This window comes from Periophthalmus magnuspinnatus, chromosome 14 (genome assembly GCF_009829125.3).
Source record: "Periophthalmus magnuspinnatus isolate fPerMag1 chromosome 14, fPerMag1.2.pri, whole genome shotgun sequence".
Classification (NCBI taxonomy): Eukaryota; Metazoa; Chordata; class Actinopteri; order Gobiiformes; family Gobiidae; genus Periophthalmus; species Periophthalmus magnuspinnatus.
Window position 1 is genome coordinate 5599286 of NC_047139.1, and position 22672 is coordinate 5621957.

The window sequence follows — 22672 nt, forward strand, 5'->3', positions numbered from 1 at the left end:
TATCCTCCTATGATGCTAGAAGTGGGTTAGCAACGCCTTTTAAATTGGAGAGTTATGCTTTGAGGGCGCGGTGTAGCCTACTGCAAAGCTAGCTGCTACCGAGTTTAGCCGTCATCTTCAAATAGTCTATGATCTTGTGTCTTCTGCGCTGCCAAGTTACCCGGCCACATGGAGTTATAATTAGCTAGCGATGCACTGTCATCACGGCTATACCGACCAATCAAGCCAAACAGCCATCACGGAGCAGCTAGCTAGGCCTATTTTCTACTCTCCTCTCTCTGCTCTGACTCAAATGCCAAGGATTTAGATCGTACGCGGATTGTGACGAGTGTTTGAAGTCCATTGTTGCGCTCATTTAATTTTAATGCCCCTGGGTTTGCCGGAGTCGTGTGTGCATGTGTGAAAAGTGGAGAGAAAATGAGTCACAGAGACGGAGAGGGGGAACGAGGAGAGAAAAAGAGGAGTGAAGCGGGTGGAAAAAGTCGTAATTTATGATAATCCATGGCATACATCAAGGTCGTTGCCCTGTGAAAATTAAAGATGGATTATTTCAAAGGTCTAAGGGACAATACTGAGTCTTACACGATGTATTGACGTTATAGTTTCTCAGTATTTTTAGATCCTGATGTAACAGAACCAGTGACTGTGGCTGCACCGGCTCAGCTTATTCTATATACCGCTAAAAGGCCTGGATTCAATTCTTCCTCTTCTTTGTTTTCTTCACCCTCTTCTTCGCCTTCCTTTTCGCCTCTTCTTTGCCCTCTTCTTCATCTATTTCTTTGCCCTCTCATTCGTCCTCTTCTTCTTCTCCTTCTTTGCCACCTTCTTCGGCACATTCTTCTTCGCTCCGTTCTTCTTCTTTCTCTTGCTGCCTTCTTCTCCTTCGCCGCCTCTTACTGCTCCTTGTCTTCTTCCTCTTCTTCGCCTTCCTCTTTGCCTCTTCTTCACCTCTTCTTTGCCTTCTTCTTCGTCTCTTTCTTCGCCTTCTTTGCCTTCTTCTTTTCCATCTTCACCTTCTTCTTTGCCTTCTTCTTTTCCATCTTCTTCACCTTCTTCTTTGCCTTCTTCTTTTCCATCTTCACCTTCTTCTTTGCCTTCTTCTTTTCCATCTTCTTCACCTCTTCTTTGCCTTCTTCTTCATCTCTTTCTTCGCCTTCTTTGCCTTCTTCTTTTCCATCTTCACCTTCTTCTTCGCCTTCTTCTTTTCCATCTTCTTCACCTTCTTCTTTGCCTTCTTCTGCTTCGCCGTCTTCTTCTTCCTCTTGCCGCCTTCTTCTTCTTTGCTGTCGTCTTCTTCGCCGCCTCTTACTCCTCCTTGTCTTCTTCCTCTTCTTTGTCTTCTTCCTCTTCTTTGTCTTCTTTCTCTTCGTCGTCGTCTTCTTCCTGTTTGTCGTCTTCTTCTTCTTCCTTTTCTTCCTCTTCTTTTTCCTCTTATTATATTTGAGTACAAACTGTCTTGCCCAGTACATACATTTTGCGGCTCTTAAAGTCAAAATAAACCATCTGTGCACTGTCTACATCTAATTATAAGTTTGTTAGTTTTTTTTCAGAGGAGTGCACAGTTAGCATGCTAGTTGTTGTTGTTGTTGTTGTTGCACCTCTAGTCTCTGAACGTTGTGAAAAGTGCTTATAAACTCATCACAGTTAATAATCAGGACGCTCTGAATGCAAAGTAAGCGAGGAATAACTTTGGATCGCTGCGGACGACGCGGACTCAGCTCGTGTTTCAGGTGCAGTGACTTTAAAGATGCACTGTGTAACTTTTCAGATGGGAGCCTTCGGTACCGTCTTATCTCCATGGAAATGTTCACGTTTTGACTGGAATCTTCCACAAGCCGGTGGTGCAGGTGTGGATTTAATTGGCAAAAACTCTAATTTGTTTGAATTTTTTTTGCAATATTTTCCGTTCTTTTATCTTCGGCTCCTTCTGGTTAAATTGGCTCTTGGCTTCAAAGTAAAGTAATGGCAGATGGCTCTTCAGGACGGGTAAATTGATGTTTGCAGCTACATTGTCTTGAGCAAGTGAGTGAGTAAATACTGTAATATGCTCCTGTGTGTTACGCAGTGTAGCAGGTGCCTTAATGAAACTGTGTTCTTTAGTTTGCAGCACAATCTGGATAAACTTTATAATTTAGATTTGATTTAGAAATTGCCAGTTGCTTACAATTCAAAACTGCTCATAGATTAAAAAAGAATGGAATAGAAACTCTACTCGTCGTGGCTGGTGATTAAATGTAACTTTGAGCGGCAAGATGTGAGTTCACAGACTCACGAGAATCCACCCTGAGCGACTCCCGCTGATGGACCAATCACAGAGCGGCGTTGAGGTTTGTGTGGAAGCCAAAGGCGAGGCGTCCGAGCAAAGCAAAACGAACATGGCGACGCCGACAGATGCGCTCCAGTCTATTTTAAATATATAAATAAATATCTAGTATTTATTCAATCACAGGTGATACTTAAAAACACACTACATCTCTACATTAATACACTTCATTTCTAACTCCACATACTACATTTACACTGCATCTCTACATTCACACACTTAGTAGTAGTAGTAGTAGTAGTAGTAGTAGTAGTAGTAGTAGTAGTAGTAGTAGTAGCAGTAGTAGTAGTAGTAGTAGTAGTAAGATTATTCAGACACACACAGAAAAATAAATAAAACATTGTCACAGTCACATACATAGAGTTTGTTCATTGTGACTGAAAGGCCTAGGCTGAAGCTAAACTTCAAATTACGGTTCTAATTTTATCTATTTTAAGAAGTTGATGGAAAATACCAAAAACAGGAAGATGGTCACTGATGTCGTTAATAAGTAATCCAGCTGTTATTTGGCTACCCATTATATTTATAAAAATATGATCTATTAATGTAGCTGTATCACCTGTAATCCTACTTGGTTTAGTGATAACTGGGATAGATTGTTGCTGTCCATTGTTGTAATGAAATCTGTTGTCTTGGTGTTTAAATGGGGGTTTAATAGGTTGATATTAAAGTCGCCACATACTATGTGCACCTTATTTATATTACTAAATAAACTATTTTGTGATAAAATGTATCTAGACCAGATCCAAGTGTTCTGTACAGACAGCTCAGTGAACATACAGACTGTTTTGTTTGCGAAAATGTGCAGAAAGTCAGTGTTTTGTGCGTGTGGACATGGCAGACGTCTGAAAACAGCAGCTAGCATGCTAACATCACGCTAATTATACGTAGACAATGCGCAACAGTCTCATTTTGACTTTAAAAGCTGCTGTTACATCTGTACTGGGGCAAAACAAAATTGACTTTAAAAAAATATTGGTTAAAGGCCATGTTTAACATCTTTAAAATGAACTAGTCCTTATTTGTTTGTTTATTTTTTATTATATTTATTTATTTAATTTCTTTATTTATATTTTATTTTAATTTCTCTATTTTTTAGTTTATTTTTTTATTTATTTCTTTATTATTTTTTGTTTCTTTATTTTAATTTCTTTATTTTAATTTCTTTATTTTTTATTTTCATTTCTTATTTATTTTTTTTATTAATTAATTATTTTTTTTTATTAATTAATTATATTTTATTTTTTTATTTAATTTATTTCATTTTTAACAGTGATTCAAGTTATTCCTCACTTCTAAACATCCTAATTATTAACCACGATGAGTTTATAAGCACATTTCACAGACCAGTGCAGAGTTTTGCAGTTGCGGTAAAGCTAACAACATCTAGCATGCAAAAACACACTTCCTGATCATCAAACAATAACACTCTTTATAATTAGATGCAGAAAACACGCACAAGACTTATTTTGACCCGAAGAGCTGCTTATATAACACATCTGTCGTGGGGCAAGACACATTTTTGCTCAAATACATGGGGGAAAAATCAGGAACAGGGGCTTTAAATACTATTTCTATCCTGACTTGCCACCTACTGTACCGTTTTGGTGTTTACTTTCTGAAAAAAAGCTCCGGTCTGCACTCAGGCCTTCAGCCCTCCTCACTTAAATGTGCTTAAAAGCCGAGTGTAATTGTAGGAACATGATGTTAGCCGGAGTGTGAGAGCTGTACGTGTGTGAATATTTGTGAACGTGTGATCGCATGGACGCTCGCGGTCCCTGTAGTCGTACATGCGGCGTTTTCAGTGTGGCCCACGGGGGGTAGGATCAGCTCTGCTTCACTGTGCCACTGACATGAAAAATGCATCTAGCCTCCTCTTAGTCGTCCACTGCGTCCACATGTTAAGACCTGAGCGTGAGGGGAGGATACAGCGGTCCCTCGTTTACGTTCACTCGTCAGCTTTATTTTTAACAATTATTCTATATGTTTTGCAGCTGTAAATCCCCTCACCGCACACTTTATACACTTTTTTACGCACATTTTCTCTCTCGTTTAAACTCTCTTAAAGTTCAAACCTTCGTAGGCGTCTTTGTCGGTGCAGAACGTTTCATCGACATTGTGGGTTTTGTCGGGGAGAAAACAAATTGCAAACGTACAGCACTTCAGAGTCACACCGCGATCCAACGTTTATGTAAATTTGGCTGAATGGAGCCACTCAGGAAAAACAAAGCATGTAAAATTGCACACAAAAAATCCACAAAACAGCGAGACCACGAAACGAGAACCGTGATGTAGTGAGGGACGACTATATTTGCTGTTATAAAAATAAAAATACGATTAAACTTTCTTTTTATCGGATTATTTGAATATTTTACTGTATGCTTTTTTTTTACTCTAATGCACACGTGTCAAACTCAAGGCCCGTGGGCAAAATGTGGTCCGCCACGTCATTTTATGTGACCCACGAAAAGGTAAATTAAAATGTATGACTGTCTTAAAATATCAGTTTATCAGGAATTACACAAGATACACAGCTATTTCCTTTATATTTATGCAAATCCCTGTGCAATATTTGTAACTTTAACAAGAAATAAATATAGAAACAAGATTAAAAAGCAGTTGCATATTTTGGCCCTCTGTGAAAATGAGTTAGACGCCCCTGATCTAATGGATTATTTTCAGATTTGACTTAAAACAAATCTGAAATATTAAAATGTATAGTTTATATATTCAAGCCACAGAGTGTAACCTACTTTAGACAAAAATAAACAAAAAATAAAGCATGTTTTTTTTTTTTTTTTCTCATTTTGGTTGCGTTTATTGTACTGAAAAACATTTAAAAACATGCTTCCATCCTCAACAGCCTTGCATCTCTACAGATCTGTTTTTTGGCCTGGAGGAGGGCCTCGTTCTGCTTGTTTCCATGGAAATGCCGTTCCTTTGGCTATAATCTTCCACAGCCTGGCATAAAACACGTCTATCTCCATGGAGAATGTTCCAAAGTACAGTTTTAACTTTACATTTACACGTGTGAGGCTTAGTGTTAGACGTGTGGGGTCTGTTTGTGAGGAGGTTAAAACACGGATCATAAACGGTGTAATTTGGGCCTTTTTTTATTTATTTTTTTTGCAGGTGATGCGCCTCCTCCAGAAAGTTACATAAGCCTCGTTTCCATTACTTTTTTTTTTTTTTTTTTTTGGAGAGAAGTGAAATAAACGCAGAAAAAGCTGACGATAAAGCTGAAGTTTTGTGTTTAGGTTAGCGTTTTACAAACTTGGACTTGCTAAACGTACAATTTAGATTTTATTTGTTAAGAAAAGTTAGTTTAAAGCCCGTCGGCGGAACATTTTGGGCAAAGCAGAAAACATCTGGAGGCGTACCAACTGGTGGCGGACCCTCTACCAGAAAATTTACACAGTGCACCTTTCATTTTTAGTAATTTATATAAAAAATGTGAGTTAAAAATGAGATTCAAATACAAAAACGACATTCAAAACTGGTTCACGTTGGATATTTTCGTCTACGTCGTCTTATATTTTCGTAAACTTCCCCATCTCGACGCGTCTTTCCGTCCCCGGTCCTCGATAACCGCGCAGACGTGTTAGACGGAGCAGAAAAGATGGGGGTGACTCAGAGGAGATGACAGAGCGTTGACATGCGTTTGACCAGAGGCTTGACCACTTTAGCCTGACATCATGTGCGCGGCGGGTCTGGTATCTGTCACCGGGGGCAACCGTCTGTGAGCTGTAACATACACAGGTGCGTGACGAGGCGAACGAGAGGAAATAAAGGAGTACGTATAAGAGGGCAGGGTTTAGGGCTGCAGAAAGTGTCGTAATTGTGATTCGATTTGTGACATTTAAAGCGCTTGATTTTGAACCGTAAGTCAGCGCCATGTTTAAACGATTAGCTCCGCCTACTTAGTCCGTTTTGCCGTTTGGATGTTGCACCGTGACAGAGAAACAATCACGGATACACAACGAAACGCTTTGTAAAATGCTTCGATTTTATATGTCTCGATGTTTTGTTTTTTTTTTTAGCTGCTTTTACTATAAATGAACATATTTTTATAGCATTTTTTTCCATTTTCAGGGCATTCCAAGCGCTTTACATCAGGGAACCGCTCATCCACTCGCGCACAGATTCATACACCAGTGCGCACAGAGGCAGGGGGGCAAAGTGGGCTAAGTGTCTTGCCCAAGGATACAACGAAACTGTTCATCTGTGCGAGCTGGAATCGCACCCCCAATGTTAGGATCAATGGACAAACACTCTACTGACGACTACGTTCGCTCTTATGCGTGATGGATGATGTACAGAGCGTTTATCTTGACTAGAATAACTTAAAATCAGGTGCAGATGCTGAAAAAAGTGAGATTCTGTTCCCAGTCCACACTGTGAACAACTCTTTATTCTTTATTTGTCAGGAACCGTGTACAAATTCATTAATCTAACAAAATTAAAGATGATTTGTACCAGATTTAGCTCCTGCTCCTGTCCATGTGCAGTCCCTGTGCAGGTGAACGTACATTAAAACACACATTTCATTACAATTACATTATAAAACCAACAGTTCATCGTTAAGATTAGCAGGAAAATACAATAAAATGTCCCCATGTCCAGTACAGTACGTTTCCTACGGTCCAAACCAATATAAAAGATCATTATGTGCAGGTTTTTACAGTGAAACAGACTCACGTTTGATTATTTAAAATGTACTTGTTCAAATTTCTTGTAAAATTAATCAAATCTACAGACAATTTCAGCCCGTCTGGAGCCGATTCTCTGTCTGATGGTTTGAAAAGAAAAGGCGACTGAGCGAAGGATGTTTTTGGAACTAATTTGGGTTCACAGAGGCCGAGTGGATCGAGGAGTTTGTTCGACTCGTAACCTAATACCAGAATCCCATGCATCTTAGAACATGTTTGCAGAGGTCTAAACTACACGTACAACACATTTCCATAAAAAAGACAGGATATTTTAATTCTCGAACGACTAAAACACGTCCTTTTGATCAATCTGTTCACTACTACGGATTTTTATGCATCTGACCCACAAGACTACACCAGCAGGGGGAGTCCACGCAGAAATACGTACTAGGAAACGATGCATTTATAAACTTACGAATCACTAACCTCTGCTTTTTGTCGCCGTCCCATATAAATCCTTATAACCTAAACAACCCTAACTGCAGAGAACGGTCTATTATTTAATTAACTGCAGCCTTTGTGATTTAATAACGATGAACCAGGACGAGACCAGAGCTAAACATGTACCGAACCCACACAGAAGGTATTAAACCAAACTAAATGACAGAAAACACTCTATTCCACCTTGTGATGTCATCGTGTGGTGATACAGGAAGTGCTCCACTGTGTTTTTAAACTCCACACACCTTCACTAGAATCATTTGGATCATTTCAGTCCCAGAGTTGCCACTTATCTCTACTCACTTAAAGTTAAACGGAGCTGTTGACTTGACAACTACCACTACGTGACATCACAAGGTGGAATGGAGTATTTTGAGCTTGATAGATGTAGACAGACTAATAATAAAGGATTAGTCAAACAGGCATCAACATTATAACATGTCTTAAAGCGCACAAGAGTCAGTTTTGTGTAATATTGTCCCTTTTAAAGCCTCAAAAGACTCAAATAAAATAATATATATTTATTTAAAAAAAACACTAAAATACCTAAAAAAAACCCCACTAAAATAACTAAAAAAAACACTAAAATACCTAACCCCCCCCCCCCCCCCACACTAAAATAGCAAAAAAAACAACAAACTAAAATACCTAAAAAAAAACCCTGCTAAAATACCTCAAAAAACACTAAAATACCTCAAAAAACACTAAAATACCTAAAAAAAACAAAAACCCAACACTAAAATACCTAAAAAAAAAACCCAACAAAAACACACACTAAAATACCTAAAAAAAAACCCCAAAACAACACACTAAAATACCTAAAAAAAACAAAATAAAAAAAAAAAACCCAACACTAAAATACCTAAAAAAAAAAAAAAAAAACCCAACAAAAACACACACTAAAATACCTAAAAAAAACAACAACACTAAAATACCTAAAAAAACAAAAAAAACCCCAAAACACTAAAATACCTAAAACAAACAAACCCACACACACTAAAATACCCACAAACCCTTGGGTCAGGTTTGTGGAATTGCATCTCCACAAACCTGACCCTCCGACTGCTGCTCACTATGAAAATATTGCTGCTTTTGACACATGAGTTTAATCTGCCTTTTTGCATAAAAATACCAAATAATTCCAAATCTTTATCTAACTCTCACTCGCTAACCTCTGCTTTCTGTTGCCGTCCCACATAAATCCCTATAACGTAAAAGATGACACCGTGGATCCATTGACTACAGCTCTACCTGCAGAGAACAGTCTATTATTTAATCAACTGCAGCCTTTGTGATTTAGTAATTATGATTCTGTTTTGATTACGACATTCTGCAGCCCAAACATAGATACTTGGCCCAAACCCATTGAGTTTTCACGGTGCATTGGACGCAGACAGATGATGCACATGTGACCTTCACTGTCCCATTTTGATTGACTGGGCAAAGCGATGTAAGCAATAACCCGCCACGATGTAAGTCATGTGTTCATTCATGTAAACTTAAGCTCTGTAAATTGTGCATTATTGGTGAGTGAACCGCGCGTTTTCACCTCAAAAATCGAAAGCCATTTGTATATATTTTTAATCATTTCCGCAAAATTATATGCACTATTTAAAGTCTGAAGCTTTGTCATCATTAAATTATTTGAACAAACTAAATCTATTAAAAATCAACCGTTTAATAAGATCTGGAGGATGAACCCAAGATGGCGTCATGTTGTTTTCAAAGGTCTGAGCTCATTGGCCTGAAATGCCACGAAAGATTTTTTTTCTTTCAGATTATTTCCTAAATACTGACCTAGCTCCGCCCCCTTGTGTGACGTCAGAAACGTGCCCCATGTGATCAGTTCTGACCAATCAGAGCAATCTGTTAGTGCGGAGATAGCGCGGGCTCAGAGCGAGGCTAGGCTAAATCTTACAACGCTAATTTTTAGGTGATTTTAAGGTTTTAAAAGATCTAAAAAAGTTCATGTTGTGAAAATAGAGAGGAGTTTCAACAAAATCTGATCTTTTGAAAGCTGTGGATGCTTTTTCATCTGAACACGGACAGTTTGAACTCCCCAAAAATGCACTGGCCCAAAAATATTTCTCCCATAGAGCAGAGAGTTCCCGAAAGTTGCAGTAACTATGGAGCAGCCACTAGTCGATCTCAAACGGGGATGGACGAGGAGTGTCTTATCCAGTTTCTAAAGATAGGTTATAGGTTGTACGTTAGGGTCATAATTCTGCAAGTTTTTTTGTTTTTTGTTTGTTTTTCACTTTTATCTGTATAATTTTGTTCGGTTTAAACTGACTCTTGAGCCCAGTGTCATTTAAGTCCATATCTAAACAAATTCTAGTCCATATAGACCTATTTGTTATGTATTAAAATGAATTAAAATAGTTCAACATCAGCGTTAAACTGTTGGACAGACACTTAATTCTATTGAACTGGAAAAGCAAAAACCCCCAAACTCACCAAAATCTTCTGAGACATAATACAATAATTATAACTAGAACAAATTAAATTCTGAGAAACAAACGAGCCTTTTTTTTTTTTTAATACCATCTGGCAGCCTTTTATTGATTATTTTAATACTAGATAAATATTGAGATAGTCCTATGTGTGTAAATGTATAAATGTGTGTATAGATTTGTATGTGTATATGTATGTGTATGTGCAGGTATTCAGTATTGTTCTTCTTGTTCTTGTTCTTCTTGTTCTTCTTCTTGTTCTGGTTCTTCTTATTATTCTTGTTCTTCTTCTTGTTCTTCTTCTTCTTCTGGTTCTTCTTGTTCTTCTTCCTGTTCTGGTTCTTCTTCTTGTTCTGGTTCTTCTTATTCTTCTTCTTCCTGTTCTGGTTCTTCTTCTTGTTCTGGTTCTTCTTATTCTTCTTCTTCTTGTTCTGGTTCTTCTTATTCTTCTTCTTCTTGTTCTTATTCTGGTTCTTCTTCTTATTCTGGTTCTTCTTGTTCTGGTTCTTCTTGTTCTTCTTCTTCTTGTTCTGGTTCTTCTTCTTGGTCTTCTTCTTGTTGTTGTTCTTCTTCCTGTTCTTGTTCTTCCTGTTCTGGTTCTTCTGGTTCTTCTTGTTCTGGTTCTTCTTCTTCTTGGTCTTATTATTCTTATTATTTTTATTATTCTTATTATTTTTATTATTTTTATTATTTTTATTTATTTTATTATAATTTTCCCCCACTTGTTCTTTATTTCAAAAACATAATAAAAACAGTAAAATAGTTCTACATCAGTACACAATCACAATTACGCCCTCGCCTCACATTTCCACACACAAATTCACATCACATTTTCAGTTTTTGTCTGCCGTTACTCACCACCTTCCATTGAGACACACTGGAATTGCTTTGTAAAGATATTTATGAGCTCTGAGTAACCTTAGAACGGGCCTGTGTGTGTGATCTTTGGGACGGCGCCAGCAGTTTTCAAACGACAGAATAAAAGGGAAAGGAGTCGTATTAAGTCGAGGACAGAGCGTCTTGGAGAGCTCTGTGGTGTATTCTGGTAAATGGACCACGACTGTAGCTCGGGACATAAATACTCACCAAAATATGTGGGTTGTGACACTGGCAGAGCTGGGGACAAAGGTGTAGTTTTCTTTTGACAGATGCAAAAAGAAAAAGCTCAAGATCTATTTTACTAACGCTGCTGTGTGTCCGTTTTCCATTTTGGCAACTTATTGATCAGCGAGAGGTTATAGAGCGGTGTGGTGTTAGCGTTGCCTTTGCTAAGACGCTCAACCTGATTTTTACTGCCTTAAAAACATAAACAGAACAGAACTGCAGTCCAAAGTTACTCCTCACTTACCTTGTACGCTCCGAGCATCCAAAGTATTCACTGCGATGAGTTTATAAGTTCTTACAGCAGAGTTTTGTCGTCGTGGGAAAGCGAACGACAGCTAGCATGCTAACTGCAGGCTTTATAACTCTTTATAATTAGATACTGACTGCAGTACATTTCAGATTTAGACCTCAAGAGCTGCTTATTCAATATATCTGCACTGCGTAGCCACATTTTGCTCAAATATGTCGGAAAAAACTGGGTACATGTCCTTTAAAATTACCTTTAAGTGGTTATTTTAATGGTTACAGTTGTCCCTCGCTATATCGCGGTTCACCTTTCGCGGTCTCGCTGTTTCGCGGGTTTTTTTAGCGCAATTTTGCATGTTTTTTTACAGAATATGAACGTGCATTTTGTTCTGCGTGTGTTGGATCGCGGTGTGACTCTGAAGTGCTGTACGTTTGCAATTTGTTTTCTCCCCGACAAAACCCACAACGTCGACGAAACGTTCTGCACCGACAAAGACGCCTACGAAGGTTTGAACTTTGAGAGAGTTTAAACGAGAGAGAAATGTGAGAAAATGTTAACGTCTGTGTGAGAAAAGTGTATAAAGTGTGTGGTGAGGGGTTTTACAGACAAAAAACAGAGAATAAATGTAAAAAATAAAGCTGATACTTCGTGGGTTTCGCCTATTGCGGGTTATTTTTAGAACGTAACGAGGGACCACTGTACAGCGTATTTTTGTGTATCAATGTTTTCAACTTTTTTAAATTTTCGCATGTTTTTTATTTTACTTATGTGTTACGGCATTTTCCCTTATTGTTAAGTCATCTACTATTCTACTACTTTTTACAGTTTGTTCTTATTAATAATGTTTATAAAGTGAAACCCCCACTGCCAAAGATTTTAGCCAAAAGAAATAAGAAAAGTGTATAAAGTGTGTGGTGAGGGGTTTTGCAGCTGTAAAACATATAGAATAATCGTTAAAAATAAAGCTGATATGCCTTGATATGACTTTGAAATGATCAGATATGTGTATTTTTGCAATCGAACAGAATAAATATGTTGCTTCACGTAAGTTTTACACAAAAACTGTTTTTTTTTTTTACCACAAAATGAACCACACGCATGCAGAAATATCACTTCACAACTGAAAGGCTGATTGAAAGATTACTAGGTCTTCCCATACTTAAAAAAAAAAATCAACATTTCCATTCATTTTCAAAGCTTCAAATTAGACCATAATAAGTGACTCTTTTTCTCTCGTTTTATCTTCTTCTTTGCAGTCAAACCCACGGTGATCCACACGGACATGTTCGTCAACAGCATTGGGCCGGTCAACGCCATCAACATGGTGAGTCCACATCCTGCTAGACTCACGATCCAACGACTAAAAAAACGCACATAAACCACGTCTGAACCAAACCCGCAGCAGGACTGACGCACTAAACCGAGACTAAATTATGTATTAGCACATTAGCAAGTTCTCTACGGACAAAAAAACTAGAAAGTACAAACTGAACCAAGGACGAACCGGGACGAGACCAGAGCTAAACCCGGACTGAACCCACACAGGAGGTATTAAACCAAACAAACCAAACTAAATCACAGCAAACACTCCGTTCCACCTTGTGATGTCATCGTGTGGTAATACACTGTGTTTTTAAACTCCACACGCCTTCACTAGAATCATTTAGATGATTTCAGCCCCAGAATTACCAATCTTTACCGAACTAAAGGTAAAACGTGTAGCTGTGAACTTGAAAACTACCACTTCATGACATCACAAGGTGAAATGGAGTATTTTGAGCTTTGGAGATGTTAATATGTGCTAATAATAAAGGATTACTCAACATTATAACATGTCTTAATCTCCTGAGACCCCGGCTCTTCCATGACATGCTTTAATTTTTCTTTGTTATTTGGGCTGACTGGGACCTGATGAGTCTAAATACAAAGAATTGTCTTTTTACATTATGTAGTTTCTGAGAAAAAATTATGTAAATCAAATGTCCTCATATGTGGACATTTTAAGAAAACATTTTGATAAAACATTTGAATAATGATTTGCAAAAACTATTTATTAAGACCCTGAAAACAGCAACATTTGTCCTGAATGTAAAAACAAAATGAGAAACAACAATTGTGCCTCTTGGAACAATGTGTCTCATGTGAAGAGCTGCAGACAGGGGCAGGAAGAAAAATAAACAAAAATTAAAATAAAATATTCTAAACATTCTAAACTGTTAAAAAATGAATATATATAATATATTTGCATTGTTTCTGTTCTTGTTGCTGTTATTCTTCTTCTAAAAATTTGCATTGTGGCCTAGACAACCCAAAATGTGTTGTCCACATATGAGGACGCCAGGTCTCAAGAGGTTAAAACTCACAAGAGTCAGTTTTGCGTAATATTAGCCCATTAAAGCTTCAAAAGACTCAAATAAAATAATATATATTTTCATTATGGATGTTTTTACTGCAGTAAAATATCTCAAAAAACACTAAAATACCCACAAACCCTTGGGTCAGGTTTATGTAAATATTGCTGCTTTTGATCCAATGTTTAATGTACGATTTTAAGTTATTTCCATGGAGTCATGCAATTGAAAACCAAACTAGTTCATTTTAATAAAGGGTTTAAAGTTGTTCCTCACTTACCTTATGCATTCTGAGCATCCTGATTACTCACATCATTGAGTTTACAAGCTCTTCTCACAACTTTCAGAGATGACAGAAGCGTTTACGATGATGCTAAAGCTAACAGTAACAACCAGCTTGCTAACCACGCGATTCCTGCTTCTCTGTAAGTAAAACACTTCGTAACTAAATGCAGAGAGTACACGGCTAACTCAGTACGATATATCTGTGTACAGTTGTCCCTCGCTATATCGCGCTTCACCTTTCGCTGTTTCGTAGAATTTTTTTTAAAATGTTGGATCGCGGTGTGACTCTGAAGTGCTGTACGTTTGTGGGTTTTGTCGTTGAGAAAACAAATTGCAATGTCGATGAAACGTTCTGCACCGACAAAGACGCCTACGAAGGTTTGAACTTTGAGAGAGTTTAAACGAGAGAGAAATGTGAGAAAATGTTAACGCCTGTGTGAGAAAAGTATATAAAGTGTGTGGTGAGGGGTTTGACAGCCAAAAACGTGTAGAATAACTAAAAAATAAAGCGGATACTTCACGGATTTCGCCTATTGCGTTTTTTGGGGGGTTTTTTTTAGAACGTAACCCCCGTGATAAACAAGGGACCACTGTAATCCCTCAGTCGTCCAGGTCTGATCCATTGTAAAAGCCAAAGTTTTGAAGCGAATTGAAGAGCAGCAAAACGTCTTCACTCCTACAACGTTTTGTCCAATTGACAGATTTAACTTTGGCTTTTACTATCAATACGATGCAAAAAAAACAGTACAGGCCCTTTAAAACTCCAATAATTTGCTCTGTAACAATGTCAAATACTGTAATTAAATGGAAATATGTGAGATAATATTTTTATTTTAGGTTGGCGTTTCATTCCTAAGCCAAACGAGCCTGGCTGAGCACTTTGTTCTGCACAGATCACGTTAGATTATACAGACTATCTCCTCCTCTGTGGACTTGGCACATGCTCAGATGCTTCAGTCTTGCAGATGCCGGGAGTCATAAAGCGTTGGTTTGTTGGCCTAATGGCTGCTCTGGCCCTCTGCCCCTCGAGTGTAGCAGCACAATGTAGCGTCAATCACATCCTCACAGCGTCCATGGCCTCTGCTCCGGCCCGCTTAAAGGTTTACTGTATAATGCATCTGCTTGGACCCAGCCCCGCAGAGCCAAGTTAGACATCTTTTAGAAATGAGCGTGTTAGCAGCTAAAGTAGAGCGTCAAAAGTACGAAAATCAGATACTAGTAACTTCAGAGTGAGCTTGAGCTGTACCAGAACAAGTACAACACCACATAGAGTAGTATAAACCTGGATGACTGAGGGATTATTACAACACATGGTAAAATATAAAAGAAAATAACGTGTTTTCTGGACTGTAAGTTGAACTTTTTTCATAATTTGGCCGGGGTGCGATTTATACTCGGATGCGATTTATATGTGAATTTTTTTTCTTCATTTTTTTCTGCATTTTTTCTTCATTTTTTCTGCTTTTTTCTGCATTTTTTTCTTTTTCTTCATTTTTTCTGCAATTTTTTCTTAATTTTTTCTGCTTTTTCTTAATTTTTTTCTGCATTGTTTTCTTCATTTTTTCTGCATTTTTTCCAGCTTTTTTTTTTTCATTTTTTCTTCTTTTTTCCTGCATTTTTTGGCTGGTGCGACTCTAGAATATGATTTTCAACATTAAATAATAGTACCGTATTTTCTGTTGTCTAGAGAAACATGTTCCGTAGCATCGGAATCGGTTTTGAGCATCAAATCTATTCCTTAGTTTGGGAATCGAGTTTGAAATTTTAGTATCTTGACAACGCTAGCGGCGAGACATATATTTGTTGAAGTGGGTTTCCGTATCTTCTGATTTTTTTACATACAACTTTGTCAATATTTTGGTCGACGAGCATAAAAAAAAAAATCAAAACATCATCTTCCTTTAATTAAAATATCTTTGGATTTTTAAGCCTGTTGGAGACGTTAGCAGTATGTATTTATTTACGTTTTGTTTCCCAGTTTTAGTGATTCCCAAATGTATAAAATTGTTACTTCTATGTTTTTTATTTATTTATTTATTTTTTATTTAAATGTCTTTTTCAAACCCAGCATCCATGACATTTCTATGATGCAAATATATTCAGGATGAGTGGGAGAGCTTTTTTTTAAACTCGCCACCGGTTAAATTAATTACATTATCATTATTAAATACATTGATTTAATAATAGTGATTTGTTAGTGTGTTTAGGGGAACAGTGCAATGAAGTGCCTTGCCTAAAGACGCAAAAACACTATGATTTAGAGCTAACGTCGTCCAACTTCGGCATCTGATACAGTGGTCCCTCGTTTGTCGCTGGGGTTACGTTCTAAAAATAACCCACAATAGGCAAAATCCGTGAAGTATCAGCTTTATTTTTTGCAGTTATTCAATATGTTTTTTGCTGTAAAACCCCTCACCACACACTTTATACACTTTTCTCAGACAAACAAGTGTGTTTTCTTGAGTATTAGTTACGTTTTTATACATAAAGTACCTTATTTTTTGCTTTTTTTACAATTGACTATGTTTCTAGGGAGTGACCTGGTTTAAAATTATTGGATTAAAATTAAACATAAAACCCGTGAAGTATCAGCTTTATTTTTTACAGTTATTCTATATGTTTTTGGCTGTAAAACCCCTCATCACACACTTTATACACTTTTCTCACACAGGCGTTAACATTTTCTCACATTTCTCTCTCGTTTAAACTCTCTCAAAGTTCAAAGGCGTCTTTGTCGGTGCAGAACGTTTCATCGACATTGTGGGTTTTGTCGGGGAGAAAACAAATTGCAAACGTACAGCACTTCAGAGTCACACTGCGATCCAAAGTTTATGTAAATTTGAGCCACGATATAATAAGGAACAACTGTATTCTGCTTTCTCCCATCGAAGTACTGACCCGGCCCAACCCTACTTAGCTTAGCTTAGCTTCCGAGACGAGATCGGACATTCTTCATTCGATTATTTAGGTCGTAGCTTTGAATCCAAGGCAAGTTAACGCACAAAACACACTTGAATTACACCTCAAAGTTCTCCTCGATGTTCTTATTGGTAGCTCATTGAAAGGATAGTGTTTGCGTTGTGTTTTTTCCCCATTGTGACGTCAAAATTGGCATCTGGCAACCCACGTCTTTATTAATATTAAAACGAGTTCGAAATACTAATTTTGTGGCACGTAGCTGCGATCACATCCACATATAGAGTTATTTTAAGTGAATTAGATACCAACTTTGTACACAGGGAGTTTGATGTTGATGTAATATACAGTTATTGCGGGCATTGTATTGCTTTTACCTTTGTTTTAGTTATTCCCTGTGGTTGTTCATGTCATAAACTAGAATCAATTCTCATAAGCGAACCGTATCACATTACCCGGCACTATTTCTTTGTAATTACTGCAGTCTGAAGGTTGGAAGTAGCTGTCAGAATAACGGTGAATTCACTCGAGGTTGGCGCACGGTGGTGTTTTGTGTCATTGTTTTGTGTTTGGCGTCCCGCTGGGAGCCCACTCGTATTGTAATTCCTCAGAACAGAGCGCTACGCCGAGGCACTGTTCCGTGTGAGTTAGCCTTAGCTCAAAAACACCCACTCCTAAAAACCACCCGCACAGAAAAGCTGGGAGTGAGGCCGGCGTGGAGGAGGGAGCGGCCGATGTGTGCCCAGTATTATTATTATTTTTGTAATCAAATTTTTATTCAAGTATGGTTCTCAACTGCAGTTTTACAGATTATAATCTAGTTACAATCTGTTCTGTGTATATGCCCCGATGGTCATATGCACGGAAGAGAAAAATTAGCTAGTAATATTAGTAATAATAATAATAAATACACAATAAAGACAAAATAAACGTATAGAAATAATACAATGTAACGACAACAACGATAATAACAATGATAGTAACGATAATAACGACAATAATAACGATAAAAACAACAACGATAAGAACAACAATGATAACAAGAACGATAACAACAACGATAATAACGATAAGAACAATGATAACAACGATAAGAACAATCATAACAACAACGATAATAATAATAATAATATAAAAAGTAAAATAATGAAAATGATCCCGTCCAGGTTTGAATTATTTCCATACAGTAATCACAAATTTCCTCCATCCAAACACATCAGCAGAAATTGCATTATACATGTTCATTAAGTACTAGACATAAAAAGGAACTGAGCGTAAACATATTGTGTCTCATGAATATACAGTTTGACAGAAGCATCCACATAGTGCAAAAAATAAAATAAATAAATACATAATGAATAAATACATAAAAAACCATAAACAAATACATAAAAAAATACAAAAAATAAATGCATAAAAAATACAAAAAATAAATAAATAAAAAATACAAAAAATAAATAAATAAAATAAACAGATACATAATATATTCAGATCTCGTTTTTGGTCAGTAAGTTAGACTGTTTTTGTCTTTTGCTCGGTACATCAAGCAGCAGAAAACTCCAGCTCAACTATTTGTCAGTAAGATAGAAGCCGCTCTATTACAGTCAAAGGTTCAAGTGACTTCCACCGACATAACACACTTTGTATTATGTGCCCATTATTGATGCGGCTGATGTCATCAACGTTCTAAACGGGCTAACTGGGGGCACTGTTCTGTCTAAAGCTGTGCTACTCAAGTTAGACTTTAATCTGAGCTTTGTTTAACTAAGTCTGACCATTAATAACTTTGTGTCCTATTAAACAAGTCCTTCTCAAATAACAGTACAGTCACACGCTAGCTAGCATTAGCCAACAGTTTTTCAGTCACTTTCACCTGTTTGGTCAAAAATCAAACACCTTCATGGCAGTAAAAACATGCACATAGACCACAGGCTCCTGAAAATGTTTTGTTTAAATTAATTTTATACAGATGTATTTACTCGTGTGTGCATTGAGTCACCATAATAAATGCTATAGACATACATGCAGCACCCCCCAGTGTGATGTCACTGCGAAGTATCAATAAGCGGTGTATTAAGGATGTCAAAAAAAAATCAATATCCAGTCACTAATTGAAACTAAAACTTGTATCAAAACTAGACATTCATTCGCCCACTACTGGACATCGGTGATAAGAGTAATCCAAGATATATTTGGGCCTGGCTTGACATGGGGATTCACTGAAGTCTATTTGAGTAAACTTCCACATGGGATGCTAAGATCCGATAAATATCTTTTGTCAATACTACTAGCTGGAGCGAAGAAGGCCATAACCCGCAAATGGTTGTGTAAGGACGAACCTACACTCACTGACTGGATTCAAGTTGTCACTGAGATCTATGACATGGAGAGACTGACCTTTTCACTGAGACTTTCTGTTGACAAATGTAAAAGATATTGGGAGAAATGGACTTGTTATATTGAAAAACTAGTTATATGATCATGTTAACGGAATAACTGTGCATTGTTTCTATACTTTTTCCTGGATGCTCTGTATTGTTTTTGTGGTCTGCTGTTTTGTTTTTTTGTTTTGTTTTTTTGTTTGTTGTTCTAAAATACTTATAAAACCCCCAATAAAAATAAAGTTTAAAAAAAAACAAAAAACTAGACATTCATTTCAGCAAATATTAAAACTGGGAGAAAACGTTTTTGGACCTTTCCTGAATAATTTTACGGTGATCTTGACCCGTCTGAACTGGTATAAGACCACGTGACAATATTAAATCAACTTATAATACAGTCAAAAATAAGATATAATCGTCTAAAAATGTGTTTTTATGATCATTGTAGAATCTGCATTGAGTCCCGAGCCTTTTCCTCACTGTCCAAATGTTAGCATTGTGACGTTACTAGTTTGTATCTAGCATTTTAGATATTCAAACATTAGCATCTCAATAGGACTGACAAAAGTGTTCAATAAAGTAATTCAGACTTTAAAAACTAGATTTTTCTGGCTAGAGAACTTGATATGAGGTCTGACACATTCATAGATTAAAAGGCTAAAAAATCTGATTACAATTTTCTCACAAAACTTAGTTGTAGTATAGCAAGACGAAGTTTAAATCTGTCAACTGAATAAAATCTTGTAGGAGTGAAGACTTTTCTGGTCAGATTACTGCTGGACACGGTCTTATATCTGTCTGAAGGGAGGAGCTAACTACACTGAAACTGTAAACAGCTTTTGTCTCCAGTTTCAGCCTTAATGACCCTACTCAACCTTTAATGGCCCTACTATTGTTCTCTTTCGCTTCTGTCTTAGTTGTAGTTGCATTTTTCGTCGTCATATCGCCCAGACAAAAACACTACAGTGCATGGATGTCTTTCCAGGCAAAACATTTCCATAGAGAAAATACAGTTTCTGATCCTCCACCGGACACTCCCACAGTTCATCATTAACCTTAAATGGCGTGTATGCTAAAGTTTCAGCTCTTCCATATTTCTTCCTCAGATGATTCGAGTCTTTCATGTGGTATTTGGTCGACATGAAAGGCTGACTGATTGCCGCTCATTCATTTGTACTCGGCGTGCTCTGGCCACTCTCTGCGACATGATCAGTGTGGGGTCTGGGACGTGACCAGTGTGGGGTCTGGGACGTGATCAGTGTGGGGTCTGGGACGTGATCAGTGTGGGGTCTGGGACGTGATCAGTGTGGGGTCTGGGACGTGATCAGTGTGGGGTCTGGGACGTGACCAGTGGGGGTCTGGGACGTGACCAGTGCGGGGTCTGGGACGTGACCAGTGCGGGGTCTGGGACGTGACCAGTGCGGGGTCTGGGACGTGACCAGTGCGGGGTCTGGGACGTGACCAGTGCGGGGTCTGGGACATGACCAGTGTGGGGGCTCTGAGGTTTTCTGAAGACCAGGAGGGTGAGCTTTAATATTCAATGCACATTCAAGAAAAATACTTTTAAGTTTTTCAATTTAAGTAAAAAGTGTGAAGGATAAGTTAAAATAATTATTCAAACTAATACATTTGGACTTTCGCTGATTTTTTTAGTGCAATTTTCCATGCTTTTTTACATCGTCTGAGCGTGCATTGTGTTCTGCGTCCTGATTGGCTGTTGGACTGTAGACCATTGTCCGTCAGTCTCCTCCGTGCCATGTCAAATTTACATAAACGTTGGATCGCAGTGTGACTCTGAAGTGCTGTACGTTTGCAATTTGTTTTCTCCCCGACAAAACCCACAATGTCGATGAAACGTTCCACACTGACAAAGACGCCTACGAAGATTTTTTGAACTTTGAGAGAGTTTAAACGAGAGAGAAATGTGAGAAAATGTTAACGCCTGTGTGAGAAAAGTGTATAAAGTGTGTGGTGAGGGTTATTTTTAGAACGTGACCCCCGCGATAAACGAGGGACCACTGTATATATATATAGAATTCAGTGGAAGATACACAGTTGATATGAATCATTATGATGTTGAGCTTGTAGAGCGTAACACAACTCAAAGTCAAAGTGATTTAAACGCGCACAAATCTGTTAAAATTGATGGATAACGATTGATAACTAAGTCTGGTTGTGCTGGTAAGTCTGGATCAAGGAAAATACTCCTGTAAATTAGTGAATTCACCCCCAGAAAGAGTATTGTAAAAACAAAACCAGGTCACTATGTACTCTCTTGCAAAACATTTTCTTGAACTGAAGCCTTGTGTGTCACTTGGGACGATATCGAAATTTGGTGTCACGATTATCATGACCGAAATAACTGCGATTAAGTTTGATGTGCTTTTCTAGTCAGTAAAATGCACAAAACAAAATGCACTTTGTTACGTTAAGTCTAATTTATCTTCAATAAATGAAAGATTACAAAAATATATATATATGTTTATTTTTTGTGGAAATCGGGTTGATCATTAAGTGTCCCGAAAGCCTTTATTTTTCACTGAATCGTATCGAATCAATTTGAAATATAGAGTATCGTATTGCATAGAACGGACAGTGCACAGTATCGAGATTTGCATCGTATCGTGACCTCTGTATCAAGGTATGTGTCGTATCAGCAACTTCTTTATGATACCCAGCCCTTTAGGAGAAGTCGTTTTTTCTCCACATTCTGGTGACACAATGGTGATTATCTTTGTTGGCGATTATCACGATTATATAAAAAGTGCCACGAACGATTATTGTCAACTCATTTTACCACAATAAATGATATAATTGTTTATTGTCCCATCACTAGTATCACTATGACACTTTGAAATGGGAGCTGATTGGCTGATCACTTCTCCATCTGAAAAAGCTGTATTAAAGCTGTGCACCCTCCCGATCAAATGAATGCATGTAAATCCAACCACTTCCCCGTTTTTAATTTGAAAATCCCCCATTTTAAACCGGAATAAGTAAGAATGACCCTCGTCGGTGTTGATAGCGATCGCTCTGATTCAGTTCTCAGTGTCCATCAGGTGTAAAAAAAAGGTTGCTTTCCCTCTGCAGGTCTGTGGAGATCCTCTAACCCAAGTAATATTTTGGGCGAGTAGGTGGATCGATACGGCGTCTGCAGCGATGAGCTCGAGCGGAATGAGTTTTTGCAGGTTGGCGAAGAGCTTAGAGAGGAGTCGCTGCTCCTTTATCCTTTTCCCCAATCATTATAAGAGGTCTTAAAGCAACCGTGACCATGTTTTAGTCGTTTCCTCTTTCCGTTTACCGTCTTGAAGTTGTTTTTGGAGTGATTCGTGCATGTTTAATCGCTTATTTTCAAGACGCCACGTTGCCCCGTTTCACCATCAAATCTGTATTTTGCATCGAATCTTTTTCTTACTATCTATACTACTTTTAGACAACGAAAATCATGCACGGCGCCTTTAA

The 22672-nt window shown here is 37.7% G+C and overlaps 1 protein-coding gene across 2 annotated transcripts in view; it reads left to right on the forward strand.

Moving 5' to 3' along the window:
* Window positions 1-22672, forward strand: part of gabrg2 (gamma-aminobutyric acid type A receptor subunit gamma2) — a 149766-nt gene that overhangs the window by 36544 nt on the left and 90550 nt on the right. For both annotated transcript variants that reach the window (XM_033978917.2, XM_033978916.2), the window contains exon 3: window positions 12534-12601. In XM_033978917.2, the coding sequence (XP_033834808.1) occupies window positions 12534-12601 (68 nt within the window). The remainder of the gene's footprint in view (window positions 1-12533; window positions 12602-22672) is intronic.